At 31.8% G+C, this 27,747-nt stretch overlaps 1 protein-coding gene across 5 annotated transcripts; it reads left to right on the forward strand.

Moving 5' to 3' along the window:
• Window positions 1–4,126: 4,126 nt before the first annotated feature.
• On the forward strand, window positions 4,127–26,399 carry LOC145313997 (uncharacterized). Of its 5 annotated transcripts, none has more exons than XM_080153718.1 (17): window positions 4,168–4,253; window positions 5,430–5,626; window positions 6,063–6,160; window positions 7,058–7,271; window positions 7,875–7,941; window positions 8,727–8,813; window positions 9,852–9,872; window positions 11,106–11,159; window positions 11,652–11,702; window positions 14,531–14,595; window positions 17,047–17,108; window positions 17,460–17,545; window positions 19,333–19,427; window positions 21,804–21,873; window positions 22,368–22,420; window positions 23,896–23,968; window positions 24,598–26,399. In XM_080153718.1, the coding sequence occupies exons 1-17, from the start codon at window positions 4,194–4,196 to the stop codon at window positions 24,727–24,729; spliced, it is 1,485 nt and encodes a 494-aa protein (XP_080009844.1). In that variant the 5' UTR covers window positions 4,168–4,193; the 3' UTR covers window positions 24,730–26,399. The 5 variants fall into 5 exon arrangements, with proteins under 5 accessions (XP_080009845.1, XP_080009844.1, XP_080009847.1 ...); XM_080153721.1 differs by lacking the exon at window positions 9,852–9,872 and having other exon boundaries at window positions 5,430–5,525; window positions 5,562–5,626; window positions 11,085–11,159; XM_080153720.1 differs by lacking the exon at window positions 9,852–9,872 and having other exon boundaries at window positions 5,430–5,489; window positions 5,526–5,626; window positions 11,085–11,159.
• Window positions 26,400–27,747: the final 1,348 nt, after the last annotated feature.

Consider the following 27,747-nt stretch of genomic DNA (forward strand, 5'->3'; position numbering starts at 1 on the left):
AAAAATATAAGCAAATTTGTTGAAAAACCGCTTAAATTTAGGATATTGTTTAAGGACATACTTACATTTTTGGGACTTAAGTAAAGAGATGCTTTGCTTTGTTACAGAAATCATGATGCAAAGTTGGGAAATGGATAGGACAATTCTAACATGTTTAAATTATGAGCTAACCTTTACGGACGGACGGACCGACCCTAATTATAGAAAATTTTTGCGTTTAAAAAAGCTTTTTTAAAACCACTTGAGAACATCCTTAATTGTGTTATTTATAAAAATGAACTAATTACAACCAAAAGAATCAAAATATTTTTAAGCTTAAAAAATGAAGTGGATTATTTTTTTAACATTTAGCTTACATAAAATCCTTAAAGCAAGGACGTTTATACACATAATTAGCGCAGCAATAAAATGGAACTGTACATAATACACAAGAATAAAGTAATGAAGTGTAATACAGCAATAATAAGTAAAATTTTATTACATGTAAATGAAAATTTAATAACACAATATTTTCCATTTTTTTTAGTAAACTAACATACATAAGTATAGAGAAGAACGATCAGATCCAATATTTGAAGAAATTATAAATTTGTACAACATAGTCTAACAAGGATAACAACATAAAGCGAAGCTCTGAAACGGTAGGACAAAAGGGCATTAACACTAGTATAGTGTCAGAGCTGAATAATCAGAATACAAATGTTATAATGAAATATCGGATCGTGTTCTTTTTTTAAACCGATGTTTTTATACGTTATAAATTTCCGTAGAGCTCTACCTTGGTAATTATGTTATTATATAAAGTAGTAAGCGTTTTTTGTCTGTCCTGAAGGATCTCGCTAACCGCTGAACCGATTCTGTTCTTCTTTATAGTGAAGCTTCTTATAGGCCCTGGGAAGGTTTTAAAAGCTATTTTTATTGGGGGGGTCTTCACCCTACCCCCCCGAAAAAAAATATTTTTTTACTCTTTTGAAACTCAAATTTAAATTGGTATGATGTCGACTTTTCGCCCTCCTTAACCTTAACCCTTTACAGTCGGGCCCCTTACCGCAGCTTAATCGCACCTTATTATCTCAGTTCCTATTAGAGCTAGAGGGCTAATTTTTTTGTGCAGGTCCCCTGTTTGATAATGAATTTCCGACCTTTTAGTGAGTCAAAGTCAATTTTCGCTTCCTTCACCCTTATATTTAACAACCTTTGTTTTTAGGTCTTTTTTTACTTAAAAATTTCAAACGGCTGTAATTTTCTTATTTTTGAAGCTAGAAGAACAATTTTTTTCCAGAAAATGTTTATTTTTATGTAAATTTTACATTAGAAATATCAAATATAAATTTCAGCGGCCGCAGCTGTACTTGGCAGCTGCCAGCCGCCGCAGGGAGGTGATTTGAACACCTGTATTTCATATAAGGATGTACTACTAGAGGATATTTTAGTATTTTGGTATGATAAAATGCTTTGTTTTAGTCAAATAAATATTTTTCTCTTTACCTGGATGACCTTGCCAGGTTTGCTGGCCTCCAATGCCCGCCAGGATGGAGATAATAAAAAAATTCAACTCTCAGTTATGTGTCATACCCATACTTTAAAAGTCACGCAGTTTGGGCTCTTTATCTTTCACACACAGAAAATGAGATAGAAAAAACCGGAGAGGGGGAGGCGTTCAACGCCCCCCCCCCCCGACCGTTAAAGGTTAAGTATCCCTAGAGGCTTCTAGGGGGCGTAGCCGCTAGTGTTACAAAACGAATCTGCAAGGGCAAAACCTCTACAATTATTTCCAGAAAATTTATCATCCTTAATGTATCTTGGGTTTATATATATTCTTCCAGGGACCAAAACAAGTCTTTCATGAAATGTCAAGCTTTGGTGTTCAATCAATATATACGAACGCATATTTAACTCTTTAATAAACTAGTTACGTCGTCCTACCCCTACCAGAATCTTAATATTTAAAGATCTTATTCTTGATAGTGCCTTTAATAAAATGTCGTCATACAATAACAAATTACCAATGATAGGCCAATACTCAGACTAAATTACTTATGATTGGCCAATACACAGAATAAATTACCAATGGCAGGCCAGTATGCATTTTAATTGAATAATAGTAGGCAAGTATGACGTCATTTTTAATTGACCAATTTTAGGCCAATATGACGTCATCGTTTAATTGACCATTGGTAGGCCAGTATGACGTTATCTTTTATAGGCACTATAAAGCGCTTCTAATATTTTCTAATAAAGACACCTTAAGTATAATATGCAAGTGGTGAAATGGGAGCTTGCTGGAGAGTTTTTGCGATACTGTCAATATCCACAATAAATCTAGACTTTTATTTTAATCTAAAATACTTAGTAGAAAGATGTTTTCTTTACGTCTGTAACAGCAGAACAGATAAGGGAATACACATTTTATTATTAAGATAGCATATTTTAGGGTTAGAAGATACCCCCCCCCCTCTCATTCCAGAAAATAAATATTTGGTTTTTTTCTGCCTTAATGGATAGGTTTCTAACATTTTTTTATAAAGATTTTCATGGCAAAAGATCATCCAGTACTTAATAATTTTGCTAATTCCTTTTTTTAAAGTAAGTTCTAATCACTGTATTTAAGGTTGTGAAAGAAAAATTGATCTGTTTGGTGTAGACACTCCTTTCTACATTGGCGACTAGCCAGCGGTCATAAAGGGAATAATAATATACATATACTGCCTTTACCTATGCAGTTATATATGAGAAAGCTTGTATATACACACACAGACACATACTCACACACAAAAACACACACACACACACAAACAAACACACAGACTAATAAAGACGATAAATATACATAACATATAGATAGATATACATAATAAATAGATAGATAGACTAGCATATGTAAATACCTGAACAAAAATCGCATTAATAGAAACGTGGACGAAAACATTCTGAAATTTTGATTTTGTGACGTAAACAAAGCTTTTGATTAATTATGAGTGATAACATTTGCTTAGTTATAAAAACTATTTTTTGAATATAAAAAATAGTGATATTTTAATTAAATGATTAGCCCAAAATTATCTTTTTGGTATTTAAAGTAATTATTTAGATGTTTAAAATCTTATTTAAAACGATAAGCTTTTAATCGGGCTCTTCAGAGATAAGACTATAGACGGTAGATTGATTAACACCCCCAATTACGTTAAACAAAGTTACGCCTTTTGTATATAAAAAAACAATTGGTGGAAAACTTTCGACCCAGCTACTTATTATTGCTCAAATAAGTTTTAATACAAGTTTTTGATGGAATTGGTCTATTAAAGTCTAGGAACCTGAGTAATTCACACCCCTCCCTCTCTCCTTGGCCTTTACTGTTGTTTTTTTTGACATTATTGAAGTTGCAAAACTACTTTACAATTAAACCAGCTGTCCGTATATTCTCCTTAGAGGCGTAGCTACTCTTTAACTAGGACATTATTGTATGATTATCCTTATGTAGCAACGTAAAAGAAATGTAACTTTCAAATTTTGTAAGATTTTTTAAATATTCATCTAGGCATATTGTTCTGTTCTAATACTGCGATACTTATAGCCAGACTTATCCTTGTTAACACAACATTTGCTAAATATGTCTGAAGATAATTTTACGTTTGTATTTACAGCTTATTTTAAAATTAAAACTTTTATTACTACAATTAATTGTATAGTTGGTTCATTAAGTTAAAGGTCCAAACGTTTCAACCACTAATTTGTGTCAAAAAAGAGGTAATTTTATGTATCATCATTGGAGATACACTTAAATTTATCGGCCATTGTCTTATCCTTTTAGAGCCCTGCTTGATTCAGCTATGCTATGAATATGAGATACTATCCTTGTTTAAAATCAAATCTATTTTTTGTTCTAGTTCAATAATCCCTTAATCTATTTTAAGCTTAACTTGTTTATTATAATAGTTATTTATTAATAGTATTATAGACAGATTTCCGCGGATATTAAAATGAATAAAAGAATAAAACCAGTTTTTAAGCCCTGAAGATTTTTATTTTAATATTCTTGGAAAATAGACTGTAATATGTTGCTATACATGATTTTTCAGTATGACTCAGAACCGGTTATAATGCAGCGGATATTAATCGGTCTCGAAGCCATGCTGGAAATTATATTAATCCTTTTTGAAATATTTTAGATTAAAATTGGAAACTAACATCTTATGGATAATTTTGAGATTGAAGGTCTTCAAGACCTTTGCCTTGGTGAGGAACTAACAAAGGTACAAACAAACAGGCATGTTTAATTGTATAGTAGATACTTCATTATGGCTCCGCTGAATTAAAACCGGTTTTATGCCACACTTTAAATTTATGTATCGCACTGTATTATAAAAATTTTTCACGACTAATAAAATAAAAATAATAGATCAAGACCAAATCTCCAATTAATATTATATTTTTTGTTAATTTCCGCGGAAAGCTGAGTATAATACGATGCGATCAATAAATATTCTATTACACATTAACCCCTAACGGTCGGAGGGGGGGGGGGGGGGGGGGCTCTATCTCATTTTCTATGTGTGAAAGATAGAGGGCTATAACTGAGTGACTTTTTAAATATGGGTATGACACATAACTGAGAGTTAGAATCTTTTGAATATCTCCATTCTGGCGGGCACAGGATTCCAGCAAACCTGGCAGGGTCATCCTGGTGAAAAGCAAAAATAAAAAAAAACATTTTATCTTACCAAAATACTAAAATATCCTCCAGTAGGAAACCCTTATATAAAATGTCGGTGTTCTAGTCAATTTCGGGTTCCAGGTATGATCCTCGATGTCCTGATCCTCCAGGTCTCCAGAAATCTTTAAAAGCCTCCTGTGACCGCATTTTTTGACTTAGATACTTCAAATTTTAAACTTAAGTTTTTCTTACATGGCTTCATAACGTATTAAAATTTCTTAAAGATCCGCCGCTATTTTCCCGCCGACCACTGACTGTTTATGTTTTGAGATTTCTAATATAAAATTTACATAAAGATAAACATTTTCTGAAAAAATTGTATTTCTAGCTTCAAAAATAAGAAAATGACAGTCTTTTTAAATTATTAAGTAAAAAAGACCTAAAAACAAAGGTTGTTAAATAAAAAGGTGAAGGAAGCGAAAATTGACTTTGACTTACTTTAAGTCGGAAATTCATAATCAAACAGGGGACATGCAAAAAAAATATCCCTCTATAATAGGAGCTGAGATAATAGGGGGAGGGCGTTGAACGCCATCCCCCCCCCCCCCCACCGATAAAGATGCGGAAGGGGCCCTACTGATAAGGGTTAAAAGCTTGGACGTACATGACTAACTGACCAAGTAAATTCTGTATCCTCATAAATATTCGAAAATAATTTCGAATATATCAAACAAAATGAATGTGTACAAATGTTATAGATTATATTTTTTTGTAGACAGTAGCTGCAAAGTTAGGAGCCGTTCCTAAGAAGCCTCCAGTATCCAAGGATATCAAGGTCATCAAAGATATCCAGGACATCAAGGATGCCAAGGTCATCAAAGATATCCAGGACATCAAGAATACCAAGGTCATCAAAGATATCAAAGATGCCAATGTCACTGAAGATGTCAAGTCAATACCTGAAGAGTCTAGGTAATACCTCAATTATGATAAAACAAAATTACCCAATGTGTAGATTAAAATTATTGGTGGAAAAGTTGAAACTTTGTTTGTTTGTTACAACCAATTATGATTAACAAAAGTACCCAATGTGTTAAAGGAATAAGACAAGGTGCCTAAAAAACTTTGGGTACCAGTATAACTTACTCTACAATATGCCCTCACTGGTTTCAAAGTAACTTATTTTTAAATTAAATTGAAACTAAGGTTGTGAGGTTGCTTTTCATTCCCTTGTTTTTTACTTCAGGTCAGGTTAGGTTAGGTTAAATTGGGTACTGAGTAGAACCGCAGCCGTAGGGTCCCCCGTAGTGGTAATGAATAGGGAAAAAATAACCCTCCCCTTTTTTTGAATTATTTTAAAGATAGAACAAGATGTTAAACAAACCATAAGGTGTATATTCCTTTATAGTTTTGCTGCCCAATCAACCTCCTCACAGAACACAACCCCGGCCATGCAAAGACGACAAATGAAAAAGAAGAACAGGAAGGACAGGAGAAGGGATCCAGGTATCGCTTGGTTCTTGGTTCTAAGATCTCCATAAATTGCAGACTTTTGTCAATTTTTTTGACAAAATTATCATTTAACCATATTTATTTGGGCATTTAAATTTAAACAAAGACATAAAATAAAAATTACAAGATACAGATACAATTAGAATTATTATAATAATAAACAACCTAAATCATAATCAGCTCGGGTAACCATAAATAGATTACTAAGGATCTGTTAACTTTGCCCAAAATATATTAAACAAAGGTATCCTTAATCCCTTTAAAAAAAATAATGTTCATTTTTCACTCTTTAACTATTGAGACACAGGGAGTAAGGGAGGGGACAAAGGATCGAATGTTCAATTTTTAAGTCTCAGACTTTGGGTACTGGCTTAAAGGGAATTTGCACGAATTCAGCAGTTTCAATGCCCCGTTAACTAGCTGAGATAGTTTTGAATATAGCAGACAGAAAAATTATTTATTAGATGGCTGGTTTTAACAAATATTTTTTCCCAAGAAAATGTCATTTCATGTATAGAAACTCGACTGTGATATTAATGTATTAAACAATCTAAGAACCCCTTGAATTTAGATGGCAGTTAAAAATATATAATAAGGGTTGACAAAGTTCTAAACACGATTTTTCTAGTGATTAATTACAGAATGTTTACTACATTGTGATGTATTGGTAATTTAATTTTCAAGTAAATGATTTTTTTCTCAGAACTAATTTTGTTCTTTATCCCTTTACAATTTTGGTCAAATTTTCTGGATAAATCTGGCTTTCATCGCTTTTCAGCAAAAACTCTTAAATTGAATTAATTGCCCATTGTCCCCTCCCTTACTCCCTGATTGAGACAACTTCTAAAAAACCTGTGCATGACATCTTCGTTCATAGAATATCTAATCTAGAAGTAAACACCGTCGAGGAGAAAACAACAGTGGACAATGCAGCAGCAACAAACCGCGGCAACGCGCACAACACGCGCAACCCGTCAGCGCCAGGCGCGGGACGCGGCATTACGCGCAGCAACTCTGCCAAGTCTGTTCCCAGCTGTAACCGGCTGGGCCAACCGTCAACGGATGAGATAACAAAGCTGCTTTTCAAGAGTCAGAGTACAGTAAAGTAAGATTTTTTAAGAAAGTGAGAATTTTCTATAATTAGTGCCTGTATGTCCTTAATGGATCGTCAATTTAGGATTGTGCTATGAATTTAAAAGATTGCATGATCATTCCTGTAATAGTTACTCATTAGAAAGCGTAGCAATTCTATAATCGTTAACAGAAGGTCTTTTTAATTTAAAACATGACTATTTTTACTTTTTTGACAAAAAACTATTGTATGATCTATATCATTATCCTATTCAAATGATTTTTGATATAATGATTCTTAGAACAACAAAATATGATATTATAAGTGAAGTATTTCTTAAAAAATTTAAAAAGTATGTCCGTAAACAATATTTGTATCTAAGCACTTTTAAATTTTTTAAATACAATTAAATTATTAATATTCAGCTTATTAAGTTCTGACACTCTACAAGTATTAATGTTAGTTTGTCCTTAATGCTCCGCTTTTGTTGATGTTTTTATCCTTGTTCAAACAAACGTTGCAACGAAAGTGAGAAAATGTTTATATATCTAATTTACTAAAAACTTTTATAAGCTAAGAAAGGTTTATCTATGTGGATGAGGTATTATTATAATTTATTATTACTAAATTATTTAGTGTAAAAACTGGAATAAGAAACCTTCCAGACAGTTTCTTCAATGACGACCTTCCAGAAGAAATACAGGTAAAAACATATTTGATTTTTGCAGGTACTGCCAAAAAATCACTAATAATGACATGCTATACACTTCATTAAATTAAATGTAGTTGAAGGTTTTATATTTATAAAGATGATACTAACAATCAGTCAGTACCTATTGACGAACACTATATATTTACAAAAAGCTGCGGTTTAACAGAAATATATTTTAAACTTTTCCAATTAATTAAGTATATTTTACATTAAGCAAATTGAATTTAATCATAATTTTAAAATATTAGTTATTTAAGACGATTTTAAGATTTTGATAATACCTAAATGATATAAAAAGAAATGTCGCTTAAAATAAGCCATTAATAAGAAGGGTGCAATTAATATTAATAGGCAGTATGTCGATCTGTCCATTGTTATATCGATGACCATCAGAGCAAGTGGTTTCCTCTTTTCAAGAATTTTTATAAGGTGCTAGGATGGTTTTACTTTTGGGGGCGCGTTTAGGTCAAACCCTACACTAAGAAATAATTCAAACTTTTCTTTTTTTCATTTTAAAAGATAAGTTAGAGCTAGCTAGGGTAGAAACCATCATTATCTATAATACAAAGAAAATTTTTTTGTCCGAATGTCCGGCCTTAGGTCTCACTAACAGTTGAACTGATTGGGCTCTGCTTTTAAGCAGAAAGATCGAGTCTTTTAGTTGTATCAACAGATATATAACCTGATTGTTTAGATTAGGGTGAATGTCTCTTAGTTATCTATTGGAGGGTTTAGGCTATTTTATTTACCCATATTAAAGAATGATATCTATTTAGGAGAACGAAGAAAAGAACAAGAAAAAGCGTAAGAAGAAGGGAAGGAAGAAGGGGGCTTCAGGAGGTTCTAATCCTCCTGAGATTAAGGTATTACATATATCTGTCCATCTTTCTGTCTGTCTGCTTGAGGATAGGATGTAAGAAGGGGTCATCTGGAGGCTCTATATCTCCTTAGACTAAGGTAATTACTTATCTGCCAATATGTCTGTATGTCTGTTTGTTAGGGGAAAGATGAAAATATTAGATAATTAAGAGAAGCACTACCTCTAATTAATGCAAGGGGATCTATGTATTCATCTATCTATACTTATCTATATATCTAGGAATCAGAGAAAAGAGATAGCGACAAGGAGAATGATAGACAAGGAAGCTAAGAATATATCTATCTATCTATATATCTAGGAATCAGAGAAAAGAGATAGCGACAAGGAGAATGATAGACAAGGGAGCTAAGAATATATCTATCTATCTATATATCTAGGACTCAGAGAAAAGAGATAGCGACAAGGAGAATGATAGACAAGGTAGCTTAGAATATATCTATCTATCTATATATCTAGGACTCAGAGAAAAGAGATAGCGACAAGGAGAATGATAGACAAGGGAGCTATAAATATATCTATCTATCTATATATCTAGGACTCAGAGAAAAGAGATAGCGACAAGGAGAATGATAGACAAGGGAGCTAAGAATATATCTATCTATCTATCTATATATCTAGGAATCAGAGAAAAGAGATAGCGACAAGGAGAATGATAGACAAGGGAGCTAAGAATATATCTATCTATCTATATATCTAGGAATCAGAGAAAAGAGATAGCGACAAGGAGAATGATAGACAAGGGAGCTAAGAATATATCTATCTATCTATCTATATATCTAGGAATCAGAGAAAAGAGATAGCGACAAGGAGAATGATAGACAAGGGAGCTAAGAATATATCTATCTATCTATATATCTAGGAATCAGAGAAAAGAGACAGTGACAAGGAGAATGATAGACAAGGGAGCTAAGAATATATCTATCTATCTATATATCTAGGAATCAGAGAAAAGAGATAGCGACAAGGAGAATGATAGACAAGGGAGCTAAGAATATATCTATCTATCTATCTATATATCTAGGAATCAGAGAAAAGAGACAGTGACAAGGAGAATGATAGACAAGGGAGCTAAGAATATATCTATCTATCTATATATCTAGGAATCAGAGAAAAGAGATAGCGACAAGGAGAATGATAGACAAGGGAGCTAAGAATATATCTATCTATCTATATATCTAGGAATCAGAGAAAAGAGATAGCGACAAGGAGAATGATAGACAAGGGAGCTAAGAATATATCTATCTATCTATATATCTAGGACTCAGAGAAAAGAGATAGCGACAAGGAGAATGATAGACAAGGGAGCTAAGAATATATCTATCTATCTATATAACTAGGACTCAGAGAAAAGAGACAGTGACAAGGAGAATGATAGACAAGGGAGCTAAGAATATATCTATCTATCTATCTATATATCTAGGAATCAGAGAAAAGAGATAGTGACAAGGAGAATGATAGACAAGGGAGCTAAGAATATATCTATCTATCTATATATCTAGGAATCAGAGAAAAGAGATAGTGACAAGGAGAATGATAGACAAGGGAGCTAAGAATATATCTATCTATCTATATATCTAGGAATCAGAGAAAAGAGATAGCGACAAGGAGAATGATAGACAAGGGAGCTAAGAATATATCTATCTCTATATATCTATATATCTAGGACTCAGAGAAATGAGATAGTGACAAGGAGAATGATAGACAAGGGAGCAAAGAATATATCTATCTATCTATATATCTAGGACTCAGAGAAAAGAGATAGTGACAAGGAGAATGATAGACAAGGGAGCTAAGAATATATCTATCTATCTATATATCTAGGAATCAGAGAAAAGAGATAGCGACAAGGAGAATGATAGACAAGGGAGCTAAGAATATATCTATCTATCTATATATCTAGGAATCAGAGAAAAGAGATAGCGACAAGGAGAATGATAGACAAGGGAGCTAAGAATATATCTATCTATCTATATATCTAGGACTCAGAGAAAAGAGATAGTGACAAGGAGAATGATAGACAAGGGAGCTAAGAATATATCTATCTATCTATATATCTAGGAATCAGAGAAAAGAGATAGCGACAAGGAGAATGATAGACAAGGGAGCTAAGAATATATCTATCTATCTATATATCTAGGAATCAGAGAAAAGAGATAGCGACAAGGAGAATGATAGACAAGGGAGCTAAGGACTTAATTATCTATCTATCTATCTATCTATCTATCTATCTATCTATCTATCTCTATATATCTAGGACTCGGAGAAAAGAGATAGCGACAAGGAGAATGATAGACAAGGGAGCGAAGAGCTGGATGATCTTATTCTTCAGGTTAAAATTCTCTTACTCTATCCTTATATAAAAGTAACAGAATTTTTGTGTGTGTGTCTGAAGGATCTCGATTACTGCCTAACCCATATTATTCTCCTTTGCAGCGATGCTTCTTATAGGTTCTGGAAAGGTTTATAACTATTATGGAGCATATTACTATTACGCTTCCATGAGAAATGGCTAGAAAATGATCGACCTCCTCCAAATTTTTGTTTACTTTTTCTTTTAGAAACAAAAATTGAAAGTGGGAGAGGTTCAATTTTTTTGAAGTTTTTCAAATGGGCACACAGCGTATTATTTACATTGTCCGTCAGTCTGTTGGTAAGGTTTAATATGGCAATGGAACATCTGCCCTATATCTGGTTTTGTCCCTATATTTAACCTTCAGTACTTATGAATGTTGTCATCCTTGTTAAAAAAGATTAACTCTTAGTGCTCATATTTTGAAATTTTCCCTGTTTTAAAATTCCTTTATTTTATTTTTTTATACAGGAGGCTACAGGTGACAGTGACGGGAAAGAGGTTACTGATGATGGATTTATGGTAAGTTTTAGTCAGGGAGAGAGGGGAAATTGGACTTTAAATTATGCTGATACCAAAACTTTAATATCTTATTCGTTGTTTTAAAAACTTTAGGTACTCCTATTACATCTAGATAAGTTGGTTTAAACTAGAAGTGTCCAAACGTGTCAACCAATAACAGTGGCGTGCGAACCGAAGGGGCCACTTGGGGCGATAAAGATAGGGGAAGGAATAGGAGGAAGAGATGGGGGAAGGGATGGGGATTAGAAGGCCCATAATCAAGTAATCCCGCCCCCCTAAAACCCCCTTATTCAATCAAAATTTTGCTAAATGTTCAAAATGCCCCCCCCCCCCCCACCAGACAAAATGCTTAACACGCCACTGACCAATAAATGTAATTTCTGGAAGAGATGGTTTTACATCATTTGTGATATAAATACAGCTTATGTCTTATTCCTCATGATTCCTGTTTTAATATGTTTAGCGGGTTTAATTTTTGTTTATAAGTTTAATATTTTTGTCGAAACCTTTTAACATAATTTGATTTCTATGATTTATTGGTACTTTTTCCTAAGAGTAAATAGATTCACTGATAAACACAGGGAAGGAGGGAACATTGTTCCGTTTATTACACTAGTCCCCAAAGTTTTCTTATTCGTTTGCTCAAATACTTTGGAGACTTTCATTGAATTTTGATTGGTTGGTTCATAGAGATGAGTCCAAACGTTTCAACAACTATTTGTAATCTGCAGAAGAGGTAATTTGTTTATCGTCATGTATTAGGAGGGATGTACATCAATTTATGGACTATTATCTTATCCCTTTAGATTTCTGAAAAATAGGATCCAATCAGACCAGAGATGGATTTATAAAAAAAATTGCCCCACTAATCGCTTAGTGGGGCAAATTTGTTTTCGTGAAACATGAAAAGTACACCAAAATCACATTAAAAATCTACAAAAATTAAACAAAATCATAGAAGGATTATTAACATAAGATTTTATTTGTTTTTTGTAGATTTTTATGAGATTTTGGAGGATTTTTCACGAAAACAATTTTGCCCCACTAAGCGATTAGTGGGGCAAATTTTTTTTAGGAATCCGAATATTCATACATAATTCTACTTTTTGATTTTTGACCTAATTAATAATCAAATATTACATATTAAGTTTTTAAAAGTATTTAATTTATCATATTAAGATTAATATAAAAGATTTATAATGACGTGGATCTTACACCAGATTATCATTTACTCTGTTAAAGTGAATCCTTAGCTGGCTAAAATGACAATTCACCCCCTGGACCCCTTGCCCTCCCCTCCTACTGGATTAATGAACTGACCAATAAATGATGACCATGTTAGGAACCTAAATTGACGACAATATTTCCCCTGTCATAATATCTACCTATATTTTACATCCATTATTAATAGAGACAACTTTAAAATACTAAATATGGTTTCAGATATAATACGTCATTTGTTTTACAAACTAAATTTAAATTCTTAAGTGTTTTGAATAAAATGTTTAAATAAATAGGTCCTTATCTTTTAAAAATAAAAGCTACTCTATAATTTTATAGTTGCGATATTGGAGTAAAACACTAGAGGAGAATGTGGAGAATTGTATGTTATGCTCCGTGGACCCTGTGTCGACTTTCAATTGGGTCTTTGAAAATCAACGAATAGCATCGGGAATATTAACACAGCTAAGTCGCTACAAAAGAGCAGAAATCAATTTGCTAGCAGACGAAAAAGGTCCCTAACAGGGGGATCCATGTCTGGTTTTACATCTATGTATAAATTTATTCTTGCGATAACCCATTTATAGTATTGCTCTAAATACAATTAATTACCGCTGGAATAAAACCAGTTTTTAATCATGACCCCTTGTAAAAAAACACTATTAAAGTTTTTATTTTATTTTTGCTGTTCATATGTAATCTTAGTAGCTGTCACGCCTCTAGAGGCCTCAAAAAAGCATAACTTGACCCTTAACTTTTAATTTTAATACTAAAAATAATATTTGCATGGGGATGAGGAGGTAACTTTTTTTGGAGTGTCGATAAAAGCTCATTATACCTATGAAAATCTGTAATATAAAGTATCTTTCGCTATAAGCACCTAGAAACAGACTTCTTCTTACTTCTTTAAAAGAATAGTTATCAAGCTTCCTACGAACATATTTGTCCTTTTTTTGTGTTTTTACTTACAGACTTTATAATCTTTTAAGAAGCTGTTTTTAATCTAATTTAGTGGTAAAAATAGAATTGTTGCTCATGATAATTATAAAATATCTTAACTTACGGTTTTAATCCCGCATCTTCTCTATCCTATGAAGTATTAAGTTTTTTTTTCATCTGACGTCAAGATTTCAATAACTACTGAACCCATTAAGTTCTCCCGTTTATAAAAACCCACATAGTTACCAGGGTGGTTTTAGGCTATTTTATCATTAGATTAAGGTCTTGGGATGGTTTTAGGTTATTTTTCTGGCCTTCTCTGTTCCTAGATGCTAGGGGCGCAACCGCTAGTTTATATATATAGCAATTGGCTTCTCTCTTATCAGGAAGTAAGGTGTGTGGGGGGGGGGGGGCTATCCTTTCATATTTTTTGTTAATATCAAAGACATATTTTTGAAGGGGGAGGGTAATAACCATCACTTGACTAATATAAAACTTCCCTGAACAATTTTGGATTGATTAGTCCCATCGTTTACAAGACTTCCTGTATTTTGGAATATTATGTAATTTTTGATAAACTTTTTTTAATTTGTGCAATTTTGTTATATCAAAAAAGCATATGTCATTGTTTCAAACTTTTGTGCTAATTAAATTTATTTTTATTTTAGTACAACTGGAAGAATGTAACGAAGAACGGTGACGTGAAAAAGTGTATTTTGGTCGATGGTAACAGGTGAAATATTAATCATTTAGTTGCAGGATCTAGTAGTTATCATTTATTAATTTTCTTCAACGCGAAACCTTTTTACTTTTATGGTCAGTCCGTAATTAATAGCTCTGGTCGTTAGAATAATGGATTTATTATTACTTGGATCTTACACCAGATTATCATGTACTCTAATAAAGAAAAACTTTAAGTCGGCCAAAATAACGATCACCCCATCCCCTTTTTATCCCAACCCTACCCCTCCTCCTATTGATGAACGAACTAAACAATAAATAATGCCCACATATATTGTATATTCTACATCCATTGTTTGAATCTATTTCAAACAATTCAGTATTAAACTCAAAAATTAAAACAGCCCAAATGCCATAGAGAGAGGGGCCATGGGGCCATTGTGTATCGTCATTGGAGATGTACATCAATTTATTGGCCATTTAGATCCCTGCAAAATGCAGTCAAGGAGGATTCTAACTTCTAAGTATTGTCAAAAGATAAATTGATTAAACATATGCTGTTATTAGGGGAAACTACACATAAAAATAAACTCTCATTATATCAAGTAACATACAGACGGACTGACAGACCCTCGCACTATTTATAGTAGCTGTGCTACTAAAAAGTGCGTGGTACAACATTTTTTACAAGTTGACAAACAAAAAGTTTTAAAAGTTAGTACATTATTGTTTAAATCAATTAAGATATTACGTTATATTGTTTGTTTTGTATCATATGAGGTTGAACTTTAATATTATAATTAGATTAACTTTACTCTTTATATTTTGTACCAAAGGGGTAAAGGTCAAAGAGTTAAAATTTTATTTAAAGCTGTACAGCAAAAACAAACTATCAATTTAGATTATTAACAAGGATGACACCATCCATAAGTAGCGAAGCACAAAAATACGATAGAAATACGATCAAAGGGATTTAAAGAGCAATGTTCATAAATCAAGAATTAAAAAATCAAAATCAATGAAACCTTATCCATGTATTTGTATATATCTATATTTTTGTAGCATGACTGACAGACTGACGGATTAAGTAAACCATATACTGAATGCTCAACGGAATAAGGAATCTTCATAAAACATTCAGCTGTCTATCTTTAATAGCAGCCGAAAGATACACTGCATATAAAACCAAAGCGTTACGGAATAGTTGACGGACCGCTGACATAATGAAAGATAGAGTAGCTACGCTCCTAAAAAGAACGTTAAAATATAATACAGGAAGCTCTAGCTTTGTCAAACTTCTATCCCTTTACTCTTTATGCGTCGATCAGATCTTTGTCGCTTTATTACAAGTCATGCAACAAATACAAAAAAGAGGATTTTTACTTTTAAAGAGGGAAGTCATTTTCTAGTAAATCCCGTAAAGGTGTGTGTTATAAGGCCTAAAAATAGTAGTAGAACGATAAGGTGCTCTATATATTTGTATTCCCTATTGAATAGAACAATAGGGAAATTTTTTTTTTTTTTGAAAACCGTACCTGGAATATCTTTAAAAAATAAGAAATTTCTATCAAACGCTTTGTTTGGCTCAAACTGACTAAAATTTAAAAAAAATATAATTATGATAATAATGTTTTCTATAGGTACAAGGTAAAGGTTAAGAACAATCTATACCATTAAACAAAGGAAAAAGCCATTCTTTACAGGTTGATTTATTCAAGGTGACAAAAATTAGTTTTATGTTTGTGGAATTTCATGTTTGTTTGCTTTGAAGTAGAAGGTTTCAATGTGCATTGTTTCATTTCAATTTCACTACAGCGAACAACTACATTTTAGAACATTTTTTTCTGTAAATTAAACTTTCATTATCAAAAAACTAACTTGTTTTTCAACTATATTTTGGTCAATCTTTATTATAAAAAAAAATATTCTGGCTTTAAAATAGGATTTGAAACTAAAAATGATATACTACACAACAAGCAAAGAAAGAATATGACATGCAACCTCCACTTTGAATCTCTTACCTTCTTATATAGATTGTATATCTGAATGTTTTCAAAATTGTCTGTATGTAACTTGTTGTGTTGGTTTGTTTCACTAAGTCATTGTATTAATGATTTGTTAAAGTTTCATTTTAATGTTCACTGCTCATACAACCTGTAAGAATGGCTTCTTCCTTTATTTAATGGTATAGATTGTTCTTAACCTTTACCTTGTACCTATAGAAAACATTATTATTATAATTATATATTTTTTTAATTTTTGTCAGTTTGAGCCAAACAAAGCGTTTGATAGAAATTTCTTATGATAGATATTCCAGGTACGGTTATAAAAAAAAAAATTTCCCTATTGTTCTATTCAATAGGGAATACCACTATATAGAGCACCTTATCGTTCTACTACTATTTTTAGGCCTTATAACACACACCTTTACGGGATTTACTAGAAAATGACTTCCCTCTTTATAAAAAAAAGTATAAAATTAAATTATATTAGTTAATTTCAGAGATGAGGGAAGGCCAATGAAGGGAGATGTAGTCGTAGTTAAGTCTCAGGGAAAACTTAAAGGTAAATATTTTTAAACAATGATTTTCTGTGCCTTTTCCATTTTACCTTATTCCTGCGGAGGGGCCCTAACCCTGCAGAGCCTAAACCTACGATGCCTGGAAGGCTAGTCTGCACCCAAAATACCCTAACCTTACCTTGCCTAAGCTGAAATTTAATCACACGAAAAACATAAACTTTTGATTGAACAGTTTGGACACTGTACTTTGTACCAATCCATCAAGGTTTCATAAAATTACCTAAAGCTAACATATGAGAAAACATGTTTATAAAACTTTGGGTACCAGTATAATTTACAGTTCAATGTGCCTTCCTCGTTGTTGAATTAAAAACTGACAAATGTATATATTTCAGATGGAACCATGATAGATGACAACCCCACTCTTGTCTTCAGAGTTGGCGAGTATGAGGTTATACAGGGTCTTGATCTATGTGTCCAGGTATATAGATAGATAGATATAGTTCAGAGTAGGTGAGTATGAGGTTATACAGGGTCTTGCTCTATGTGTCCAGGTATATAGATAGATAGATATAGTTCAGAGTAGGTGAGTATGAGGTTATACAGGGTCTTGATCTATGTGTCCAGGTATATAGATAGATAGATAGATATAGTTCAGAGTAGGTGAGTATGAGGTTATACAGGGTCTTGATCTATGTGTCCAGGTATATATATAGATAGATAGATATAGTTCAGAGTAGGTGAGTATGAGGTTATACAGGGTCTTGATCTATGTGTCCAGGTATATAGATAGATAGATAGATCGATCGATAGATAGATAGTTAGATAGATCGATCGATAGATAGATAGTTAGATAGATCGATATATAGATAGATAGTTAGACAGATCGATAGATCGATAGATCGATGGATAGATATATATAGATAAATATATTTTTAAAATATTACTCATACATAGAATAATTTCATGTAATTGGCCTTATAAGAATACTTAAACTTAAACTTATCCTTAATTTGAAATTTGTTGTTTACTTTAGTATTCTTTTATTTTTAATGATGTTTTTAACATGCAAATAAGTGGCATTAAAACTTACAAACAATCATGTTGTTTTTTAATCATTTTCTTTAAAAATGCTTCAATTATAAAATTATATAAAAAAGATACTAAAAGCAAAATAGTTGAAACCACCCATGACAAATTTGATAAGGAATCTAAACCTCCACCAAAAATTCATGAAATTTTGCCCATAAAACAGGTAAAAAGATTGTTCCAATGTCCTACCCTTGTATTCCTACCAAAGAGTCATCTAGAAAAATGAAATGAAAGATAACAGGCCTTATTCCATATAACTTTTCTAGGCTAGACTAGGAGATTAGGAGTTACCTTAGCCTTAAATAATAGTAAAAATAAGTAAAAATAGGAAATCTTAGCTCCTGGACAACCTAGTGGTAGTGCGAATGGGGCGCTTGTCCAATAATTTTGCCTATTTGTTTGAAAAGTGATTATTAAAGGAACCGTGCAAACAATAAAACGCTTTAACTGCTTAAAGGCTGCCACAAGTAGACCTATTACCCTAAATTTAAAGTCTTTAAATTCAATAACAAAACAGTTGTATGCATTTTGAAATGACATTTTATGTACAATGAAAATTTTGAAAGATTTTCATTGCTCATAATAGAAATTACAATATTAAATTACGTCGCCTAGACACAAAACCTTATCTTTGTCAGAAACTTTGGTTGCCTGTAACTGATCTCTTCAAAAATGGGTACTTTTATTGTAAAAATATAATTAGTTACTGGCAACCTAGATTTATGACGAAAATAGGCCTATAAGGCTACGTAGTTTAATTTCAAAATTTCTTACATGAGCAATAAAAATCTTACAAAATTTTCATTGTACATAAAATGTCATTTTAAAATGCCTATGACTTTTTTTGTTACTAAAGCTGAATGCTTCAAATTTGGGGAATTGGATCAACTTGTGGCAATCTTTCAGCAGTTAGATCAGTGTATTTCTTGCAGGCTTCCTTTAAATAAAATAACGAATTTATTATTACTTGGATATTACACCAGTTTAACATGTACTCTAATCAAGGGAAACTTGTATCGGGCTAGAATAACTATTTTATCCCATTCCTCCCAACCTACTGAATCAACTAACTGACCAATTGTGTCAGGGGAAATAGCAACCTAAATGGACGATCATTTTTCCCCTGTCATAATATCCACGTATATTCTAAATCCATTACTGAAATAATTATTTTAGTCTATGCTAAAGAACGAGCTTTCTATAATATCCATCAAGCCGAGTATGGCCTATGGAGAACTTGGACGCAAACCTGACGTTCCGCCTGATTCCAGGTAAATAATTCAGTAGTCTATAAGGACGTCCAGGTTTTTTTTAAGATGGCGTAAATGAGGAATTTATAGGTTTTTTTGGAGGTTAAAATCAGGAGCTTCACTTTCAAGGTAATCGCCCCACCTCTTAGACGTCTCTTGTAGTGAGTCTTGGATAGATATGGTATTATTGTAAGATCTTTATTGAAATTACATTGTATGGTAACGGTTATGGCAATGTAATAATCCTGATATAAAAGTAATATGTTGTCTATCTGTGTGACTCTCTGTCTGTCTGTAGCAAAGAATCTCGCTGAACCGATAGGGAAAAATTTCTTTTCTTAGGTCAGTATCTGCAGCTAACCTTACCCGCCTTTTTCGGCTGCAGGCACCGCAGCTGAGTCATGTTTTAAGAAGCAGTTTACATAGTGCCTATAAAAAATGACGTCATACAATAGAAATGACTATTGATCGGCCAGTATACATTTTACGATTGGTAAATTACAATGTATACTGGCCTATCTTTGGACATTTGTGTTGTATAACGTCATTTTTTATAAGCACCTTAAGCTGCTTCCATTTTATTTAAGTAGATAAAAACCTTTTAGCCTACTTAAAGGAAATTATGTTCTTTAAATTAAATTTTGTTAAAAAGTTTAATATCCTTACCACAACAGAAAAAGTATAAAAAACGTACATATTGTTTTTGCTTTATTTTTATTAATTTGTTAATTTACTTTTTTTACATTCTAATTAATGAAAGTAATGAATTTTTTATTAATTGCAGTTAAAAAGTAATTTCAATTATTATTTTATCAATTTTAAATAATACCAAGTACAATTGAGTTTTCAATTTACATATTAACCAAAAAATATCACTTTCTTAATCTTACCTTTCCCGAATGGCCTCGAAACTGATTATTATCCGATGGATTAAACCCGATTTAGAGAAATACTAAAAAATGTAACTTATGGTATTATAAACAATTTTCTACGAAAACTAAAATAAAAATCATAAAATTTATGTTTTTTAGTTTTAGTTTAAATTTTAGTTTCAATTTTACTATTCTCCGAAAGCTGTCTATAATTTATCAAATAACTGTTTCTGGTTTATATGTTTGAGAGGTCGACCCACCAACTAAATTTACGTTTCAAAAGAAAAACTATTTTTTGCTTGGTGGGGGGGGGGGGGGGGGTTATAGGGTGTTTTTTTGTGAGGGATTTTTAGAATTAGGGTAAAGCTTCTCCAATAGATTAAAAAAGACATTCCACCAACCAGCATTATCTGCTAGTAAGACATGCAGATAATTGACTGAAGTATAATGGCTTACTTAATTTCGATTTGTTATTCGTTTTTGATTTTTGATTAACATAAAGGTCACATTGTCTCTCATAAGTATAAATTATCAATAACCTAAAATAATGAATAAAGGCAAATATTAGATATATATTTATAAATATTATTATGATTAATATTTATATATATGTAAATATAGGATTACATGTTCACCTTGGTCCACTTATCACAAAAAGTATTTCCAAAAAACTGAAAATATAAAAATCATTATAAAAAATTTGTATTGCCAACTGCAGATACCTGGAGCTAAATGGATTATAAATTGATGTACTGTACATTCCCAATTATGATAAACAATTACCTAAAGATTGCAACTAGTGTGGTAGAATCGTTTTTTCACTCAAATCAATGAATCAAAATTTAATAAAAGTCCCTAAATTGTTAAGCCAGCAGATAAGAAAACGTTATTATAAAACTTTTTGGGACTAGTGTAAATAAAAGCCCAATGTCCACTCATTCCCTGATTAAGATAAATACCTTTTTCTTTTACACAACGTAGAACGATGACTGTCCTGAAGAAGCTTAAGCAATATTGTTCTTGAATTGAGGCTTAATGTATTTTTTTTCACATTAAGTTCTCACCTTTGCTACTATATGATGTAAATATGATAAATAAAATATTATTTGTCTAGGGATTAAGAAAATACGAGCGTAATTGTTAACTTAAGAATGATATCATTTCTACTTATTTGGTCATTTTCCAGTTGGCAGCGTCAAACCAAGTGTTATTATATAGAAACATGATAATTATGATGGTTGTACCTAGTAGGGGAGGGGGAACTGCAAAGTTTTATGATCGGATTTTATCATTCGTTGGCTGTAATTCTTTGGGGACTTTTGTTAAATTTTTATTTGGCATTTCAACCTAGCTTTGTCCAAATTTTCCACAAATAGTTTCATTCTTATGAACTTTGAAGGTATTATTGTATTTTTTACTCTTGGGTAGCATAAGTATATAAATGAACTAAAAGCAAATACAATAAGTTCGACCGTTTTTGAGATCTTTTTTGCGTATGATATCTTTCTAAAAATCTATTTTTTAGAATAACATATCTGTTTGGACTGCTACATTTTGAGAAACAGAAGGATATCAGCGAATTAACTTGGGCTCAGGTAAAACCATTGAAGCAGCTTGTAGTTTCTAATAAAAATGACCAATTATAGACCAGTATACAATTCACCATTGGTCAATTACAAGTTGTTGTGAAGCTGATAGGTTCGAATCTCGGCCAAACACTACGTCATGAACTATTCATTTCTCCTATCAGTCAAACATCTGATGTATAAGCAATAACAAACTTCCTTTTGAAAGTAAAATGAACTTCATATGATATTTTCTTCTCAAAATTAAATATAAGAGGCGGATTCGGTTGCTCAAAAATAGGTTTCAGTAAAAGTAACAGATTAAACATTATATCTTACCTGAAACTTTTTATAACGCCTATAAAAAAGCGTCATACTGGCCCACAATTGGTCAAGTAAAATGTATACAGGCCTGCATTTGGTATTTTATTCTGTGTATTGGCTTATCATTGGTCATTTATATTGTATGGCGTCATTTTTTTTATAGGAACTATACAGAGCTTCTATTTACTTAAATATTTTAGAGAAGAAAGATGGGACAGTCAAGAATGAGAATTGCTAACTGGTGGTACTCCAGGTAAACATTTCTATACAATTTTTATACAATAATACAATCATCCTGGTGGTACTCCAGGTAAATATTTATATACAATTTCTATACAATAATACAATCATCCTGTTGGTACTCCAGGTAAACATTTCTATACAATTTCTATACAATAATACAATCATCCTGGTGGTACTCTAGGTAAACATTACTATACAATAATACAATCATCCTGGTGGTACTCTAGGTAAACATTTCTATACAATAATACAATCATCCTGGTGGTACTCTAGGTAAACATTACTATACAATTTCTATACCATAATACAATCATCATAGTGGTACTCCAGGTAAACATTTCTATACAATAATACAATCATCCTGGTGGTACTCCAGGTAAACATTTCTATACAATTTCTAAACAATGATACAATCATCCTGGTGGTACTCCAGGTAAACATTTCTATACAATTTCTATACAATTGCAATAATACAATCATCCTGTTGGTACTCCAGGTAAACATTTATATACAATATACATTCAACAATTATTGTCAGGCGCATCACATATAAGTAACAGGATGAAAGTCTGTGGTTTTTTGTTTATCGAATGATCTCACTAACTCGTGAACCGATATATTTCTCCAATGATGCTTCGGATAGGTCAAGGGGAGGTTTATAACTAGTTATTTACAACCACCAACCTCCCAAGAGGCTTCTAGGACACGTAGCCGCTAGTTACTTATATGGTAAAGAATATAACATTTAGGCGAGGGCTCGAATACAAATTTTAATTCACAATTCCGTTTAATACAATTACACAGGGACAAGTGACAAGTTTTCTGGAATAAAGGATTGTCTTTCAGTCCATTTCCATCATTTCTACACTTCGTATCCACTTACTTACCTTTGAGTACTTCCAACCGAATTTTTTCTTCAAATTTTTGGAAATGCCAAGTTGAATTAAATTGATGACTCAAGGCTCTTTCAAACTTTGTACCTTATAATTTGTGTAATCTTAGTTTTCCTCTAAACTGTGTTTTGTAATTTGTGTATTAATTGCAAATATCAGCAATTTTGCCAAATCTTCTTACAATATTATTTTCTTTCATACGAAAGAAATAAATGTAAAAATTATTTTGCAAAATTAATCTAAAAGGGGATTAACAGTCGATTGACAACTGAATTTTGTGATATGTGTTAATGTACGACGTATAAAACACATGCTTTTTTTGTCTTAAAAACATCATTAGCATAAAACAACACCCAAAGTAAAATTAAAGTATTATTTTATTTATTCCTGTCAGTTAACTGCAAAAATATAAATACTAAAATATTTAAAAACAGTAATGAAAGGTTTCGTGATTTTTCCTAATAAATTAATTCTTGATTTCTGACCATTTAACATCTGCTTTTTAAAAATCCGTTTGGCAGTATGTTCATTTGTACCTATTTTTTATACTTCGTTACTTATGAATGTTGTCAACCATGTTTTATTTTTCTAGGAAGGAATATTCCATTGCTGTAAAATGTTACAAGAGAGCGCTCCTGTTCTACAATAATATTCCAACAGACCAGGTAGTAACAGCAGGGAGAATGGATTTATTATTACTTGGATCTTACACCAGATTATCATGTACTCTAATAAAGTGAAACTTGTAGCTTGCTAAAATAACAATAATCTTCATCCACCTTATGTACCCCATCCCCTCCCTTTATACAGGATGAACGAACTGACCAATAAGTGATCTCCATGTTAGCAACTTAAATTGAAGTAAATTTTATTTTACCCTTGTCATAATATCCACATATATTATTTATCTAATTCAGGGAGGGAGGAAACATTTGAGTGTGATGAATTATACCTCAGTTTTAAAAAATCAAGTTATCTCATTTGTTGGCTAATAATTTGTGGGTTCTATTGTAAAATTTTGATTGGTTTTTCAAACCAGCAATGCCCAAACTTTTCAACCGATAATCTTAATTTAATGAAAGACTAGTTTTGTTTATGACCATGGGGATGTACATTTATTGTCCATTGTAGAAAATCAAAAAGATTTAAAGACTTAGCTTAGCTTTTTACACATTTTTGAATGAAATTTTAATAGTTAAATAATGCAATTTTTAGAACTAGCAGTAATTCAGTCTACACCTTGATGTTGAAAGTTCAAAATGCTGCAAAATAATACAAATTAAAATTATTTCAGAAATGTTCGACAACTGAGGAGTACAGAGAGTTGCTGACTCTAATGGAGGAGAGACTACGAGTGATGAGACAAGTAGCCAATATATTCAAACGAATAGCAAACCTGATTCAAAGCGGGCATATTGAGACATAGCAATGTGGATTGGCCTAAAAAGAAAATTAAGAGACTTATGGGTTGATAATATAGAGATAGAAATGTGACTATTATGAGTGGACTTTTAAAAACGTGGCATGGTGGATTTAGATTCGGAGTGAGGAAGTGAAAATAAGATAATGTTAGCTGGACAACTATGTAAATTTTCTATTGAATAAATTTTGATTCAGAAGTCGAAAGTTATAATTATAAATAAATTGGGTTATATAGATATGCCCAAAATAATTCGCTGTTTCAATGATACATTAAAAATGTAAATACATTTTTATAATTAATTAGGAAACAGAATACAAAGAAATTTTGATGTTTACATGAGAGTATAAGAAAACACAAGTTTTAAATTAAGAAAAACTTTTATTTGGGTTACCTAGAAAAACTATTCATTTTAATTTATTCATTAAGTCTAAAATAGTAAAGTAAAGTACTTTCTGTGGTTATGGGTTATGTAAGAACGTTCAGAATAGTTTTATGGACTAGTAAATTATATAAAAAAGGTGAATTTAGCAATCATAATGTTAAATTATGAATTTTCTTGAAAAATGTGAATTACCCAAAATACAGTGATATGTCACCCGAAAGAAAAATTGTTTTCCACAAACATTTAGAATCATTCAGATAGAATATGTTGTCTTTATTTTAGCTGTTTATTACACTAGTTTCCAAAGTTTTCATAATAACGTTTTCATATTGGTTGGCCTAACAAGTTTGGGAACTTTTAGTGAACTTTGATTTGTTGGTTTATTACATTGAATGTTCAAATGTTTCAACCATGAATGTACTTTTCAGAAGGGGTAATTTTGTGAATAATCATTGGGATGTACATCAGCCATTGTCTTATCACTTTAGATTCCTGGTCTTTTCTGAATTATATTGCCTAAAACCATGTTGAGGCAAAATAGTTTTTTTTTCTGGTGACATATGGCCGTCATTGGGACTACCGCAGAAAAATTGACTCAATTTTGATGCATTTTTTAAAATATGCCGCATTTTGTAATTCTTATAAATATGAGGACATTATTTTAACTAAATTTTACTCTGTGCCAAATGTAAAAATTGTCATTATTTCTTCATGTTATTATGTGGTTTTTACAGGGAGGGTGGGGACATTCAGCTGTTTATTACACAAGTCCCCAAAGTTTTATGATAACGATTTCTTATTCGTTAGCTTAACAATATTAGGGACTTTTATTTAATTTTGAATGATTGGTTCATGTTGAGTGTCCAAAGATTCAACGTTGTAATCTACAGAAGAGGTAACTTTGTTAATCATCATTTGAGATATACATCAAGTGTATTATCCCTTTAGATCCCTAGGTTTATAGAATAAGAAAGATTAACGTTCATTCTTAAAATAGTAATTTAAATTTTTTTTTTTTAAAAGTCCTAACTATCATTAGAATTGAAGTGAGTTTAAAAATTGGAAGCTCGTAAAAAGTCACTGAAAATCCAAAAAGCATGAATAAATTAATTAAAAATCAACTTTAAAATTTTTGGTTAACACAAAAAAAAATGAAATAATGACAATTTTTACTTTTTTTTATTTACTAAAATTGTTAGATGTTATAGTTGTAGATAATTATTATTGTATTTTTGTTAAGACATGGTGATTCTTTTATTATTATCAAAAATAATAAATTTACTAAACCTTATACATAATTTTATTAATTTCTACATATAATTATCCGGTGAATATGTCATTGTTAATTATGTTTAAAAGCGAAGCTTTTCTATAATTAGGATCGGTATTCCGTCCGTTCTTTCGTGATGGTTAAAGTCCGTATTCCATTTATTATATATATGAATCTATATAATCAAACCCTAAATTGAAAAAAAAGATCCTGTATTTATTCAATTTTGCAACAAATTTATGTAAAATTTTGTTTAGACTTACAAAATAATGTTTTGCTTACCGAGATCCGACACTATACAAGTGTTATGTTCGTTTGTCATTGTTAAGTATTTTTTTGACAAAAAAAAATTGTATTTAAAATTTTTTTATACGTTTACTCTGACCTAAACCAGGGAGTAAGGGAGGGGACAATGGATCGAATATTCAATCTTTAGGAGTCTCAGACTTTGGGGACTGACTTAAAGGGAATATGCAAGAATTTAGCAGTTTCTGACTGAGTTTGGGGACTTGCGCAGGGAATGCCGTTACTCGCTATGTTAGTTTTGAATATATATAGTTTTGCAGACAGAGAGTAGTTCAAATATAAATACACGGCCCCCCTCCCATACTATATTTCACTCCCTTCATCCCCACCTCCTTTTTAAAAGTAGACGAGAAAGGAAAATGGAGAAGGGAGGTGGGGGAAATAAACAGGATAAAAAGGGGCAGGAAGGCGTGCGGGTCATATACTTGCCCATCCAGCTACACGCCTGCCTGCCCCTATTTTCTGTGTTCACATCACTTGCCCCCAAATCTCTTTTCTCTTTCCCTGTCATCTTAAGAGATCCAAGGAGATATTTCTTGTAATTAATTACAGAATGGTTATGTCAGTCTGTAATACTGGTAATCTTTTTTTCAAATGATTGCTTTGTTTCTTGGAACTTTTTTCCTAGTTTATGGTTTTCTAGATTTAATCAACAATCAATTTACAATTTCCACCATATTTTCGGGATTATTCTGGTTATCATGGCCTTTCTTCAAAAACTCTTAAATTGAATTAATTGCCCATTGTCCCCTCCCTTACTCCCTGGACCTAAACCCATTAAGGTAATCTATACATTATTTACAAATGTTCATATTTAAAAGCAAATAGATAAAACAATAGCAAGTAATTGAAGAAAAAGTCAAGTCAATTGAGTAGTCATCTGCAAACGGTTCTCAGTCATACAGAAAAATCTTATACAGTAACGTATTACAGACAATTTTTTTACGATTATCAAAATAATAATCAAAAAAAAGAATACCAGAGCTGGATCTTTAAATCGTTTTGATGGTGCGCTGAATCGGGGCGATTCAGAGGTGAACCGGAGGTGCGCTGATGGTGCGCC

This window comes from Acartia tonsa, chromosome 3 (genome assembly GCF_053477335.1).
Source record: "Acartia tonsa isolate MP-2025a chromosome 3, ASM5347733v1, whole genome shotgun sequence".
Lineage (NCBI taxonomy): Eukaryota > Metazoa > Arthropoda > Copepoda > Calanoida > Acartiidae > Acartia > Acartia tonsa.

What these genes read in the sequence shown, in the direction of transcription:
- LOC145313997 (XM_080153718.1), top strand. Translation starts at nt 4,194, where the DNA reads ATGGATAATTTTGAGATTGAAGGTCTTCAAGACCTTTGCCTTGGTGAG. An exon ending in TGGATGATCTTATTCTTCAG is followed by an intron (nt 11,160 to 11,651) that starts GTTAAAATTCTC and finishes TTTTTTATACAG; the next exon opens with GAGGCTACAGGTGACAGTGA. An exon ending in ATTTTGGTCGATGGTAACAG is followed by an intron (nt 14,596 to 17,046) that starts GTGAAATATTAA and finishes AGTTAATTTCAG; the next exon opens with AGATGAGGGAAGGCCAATGA.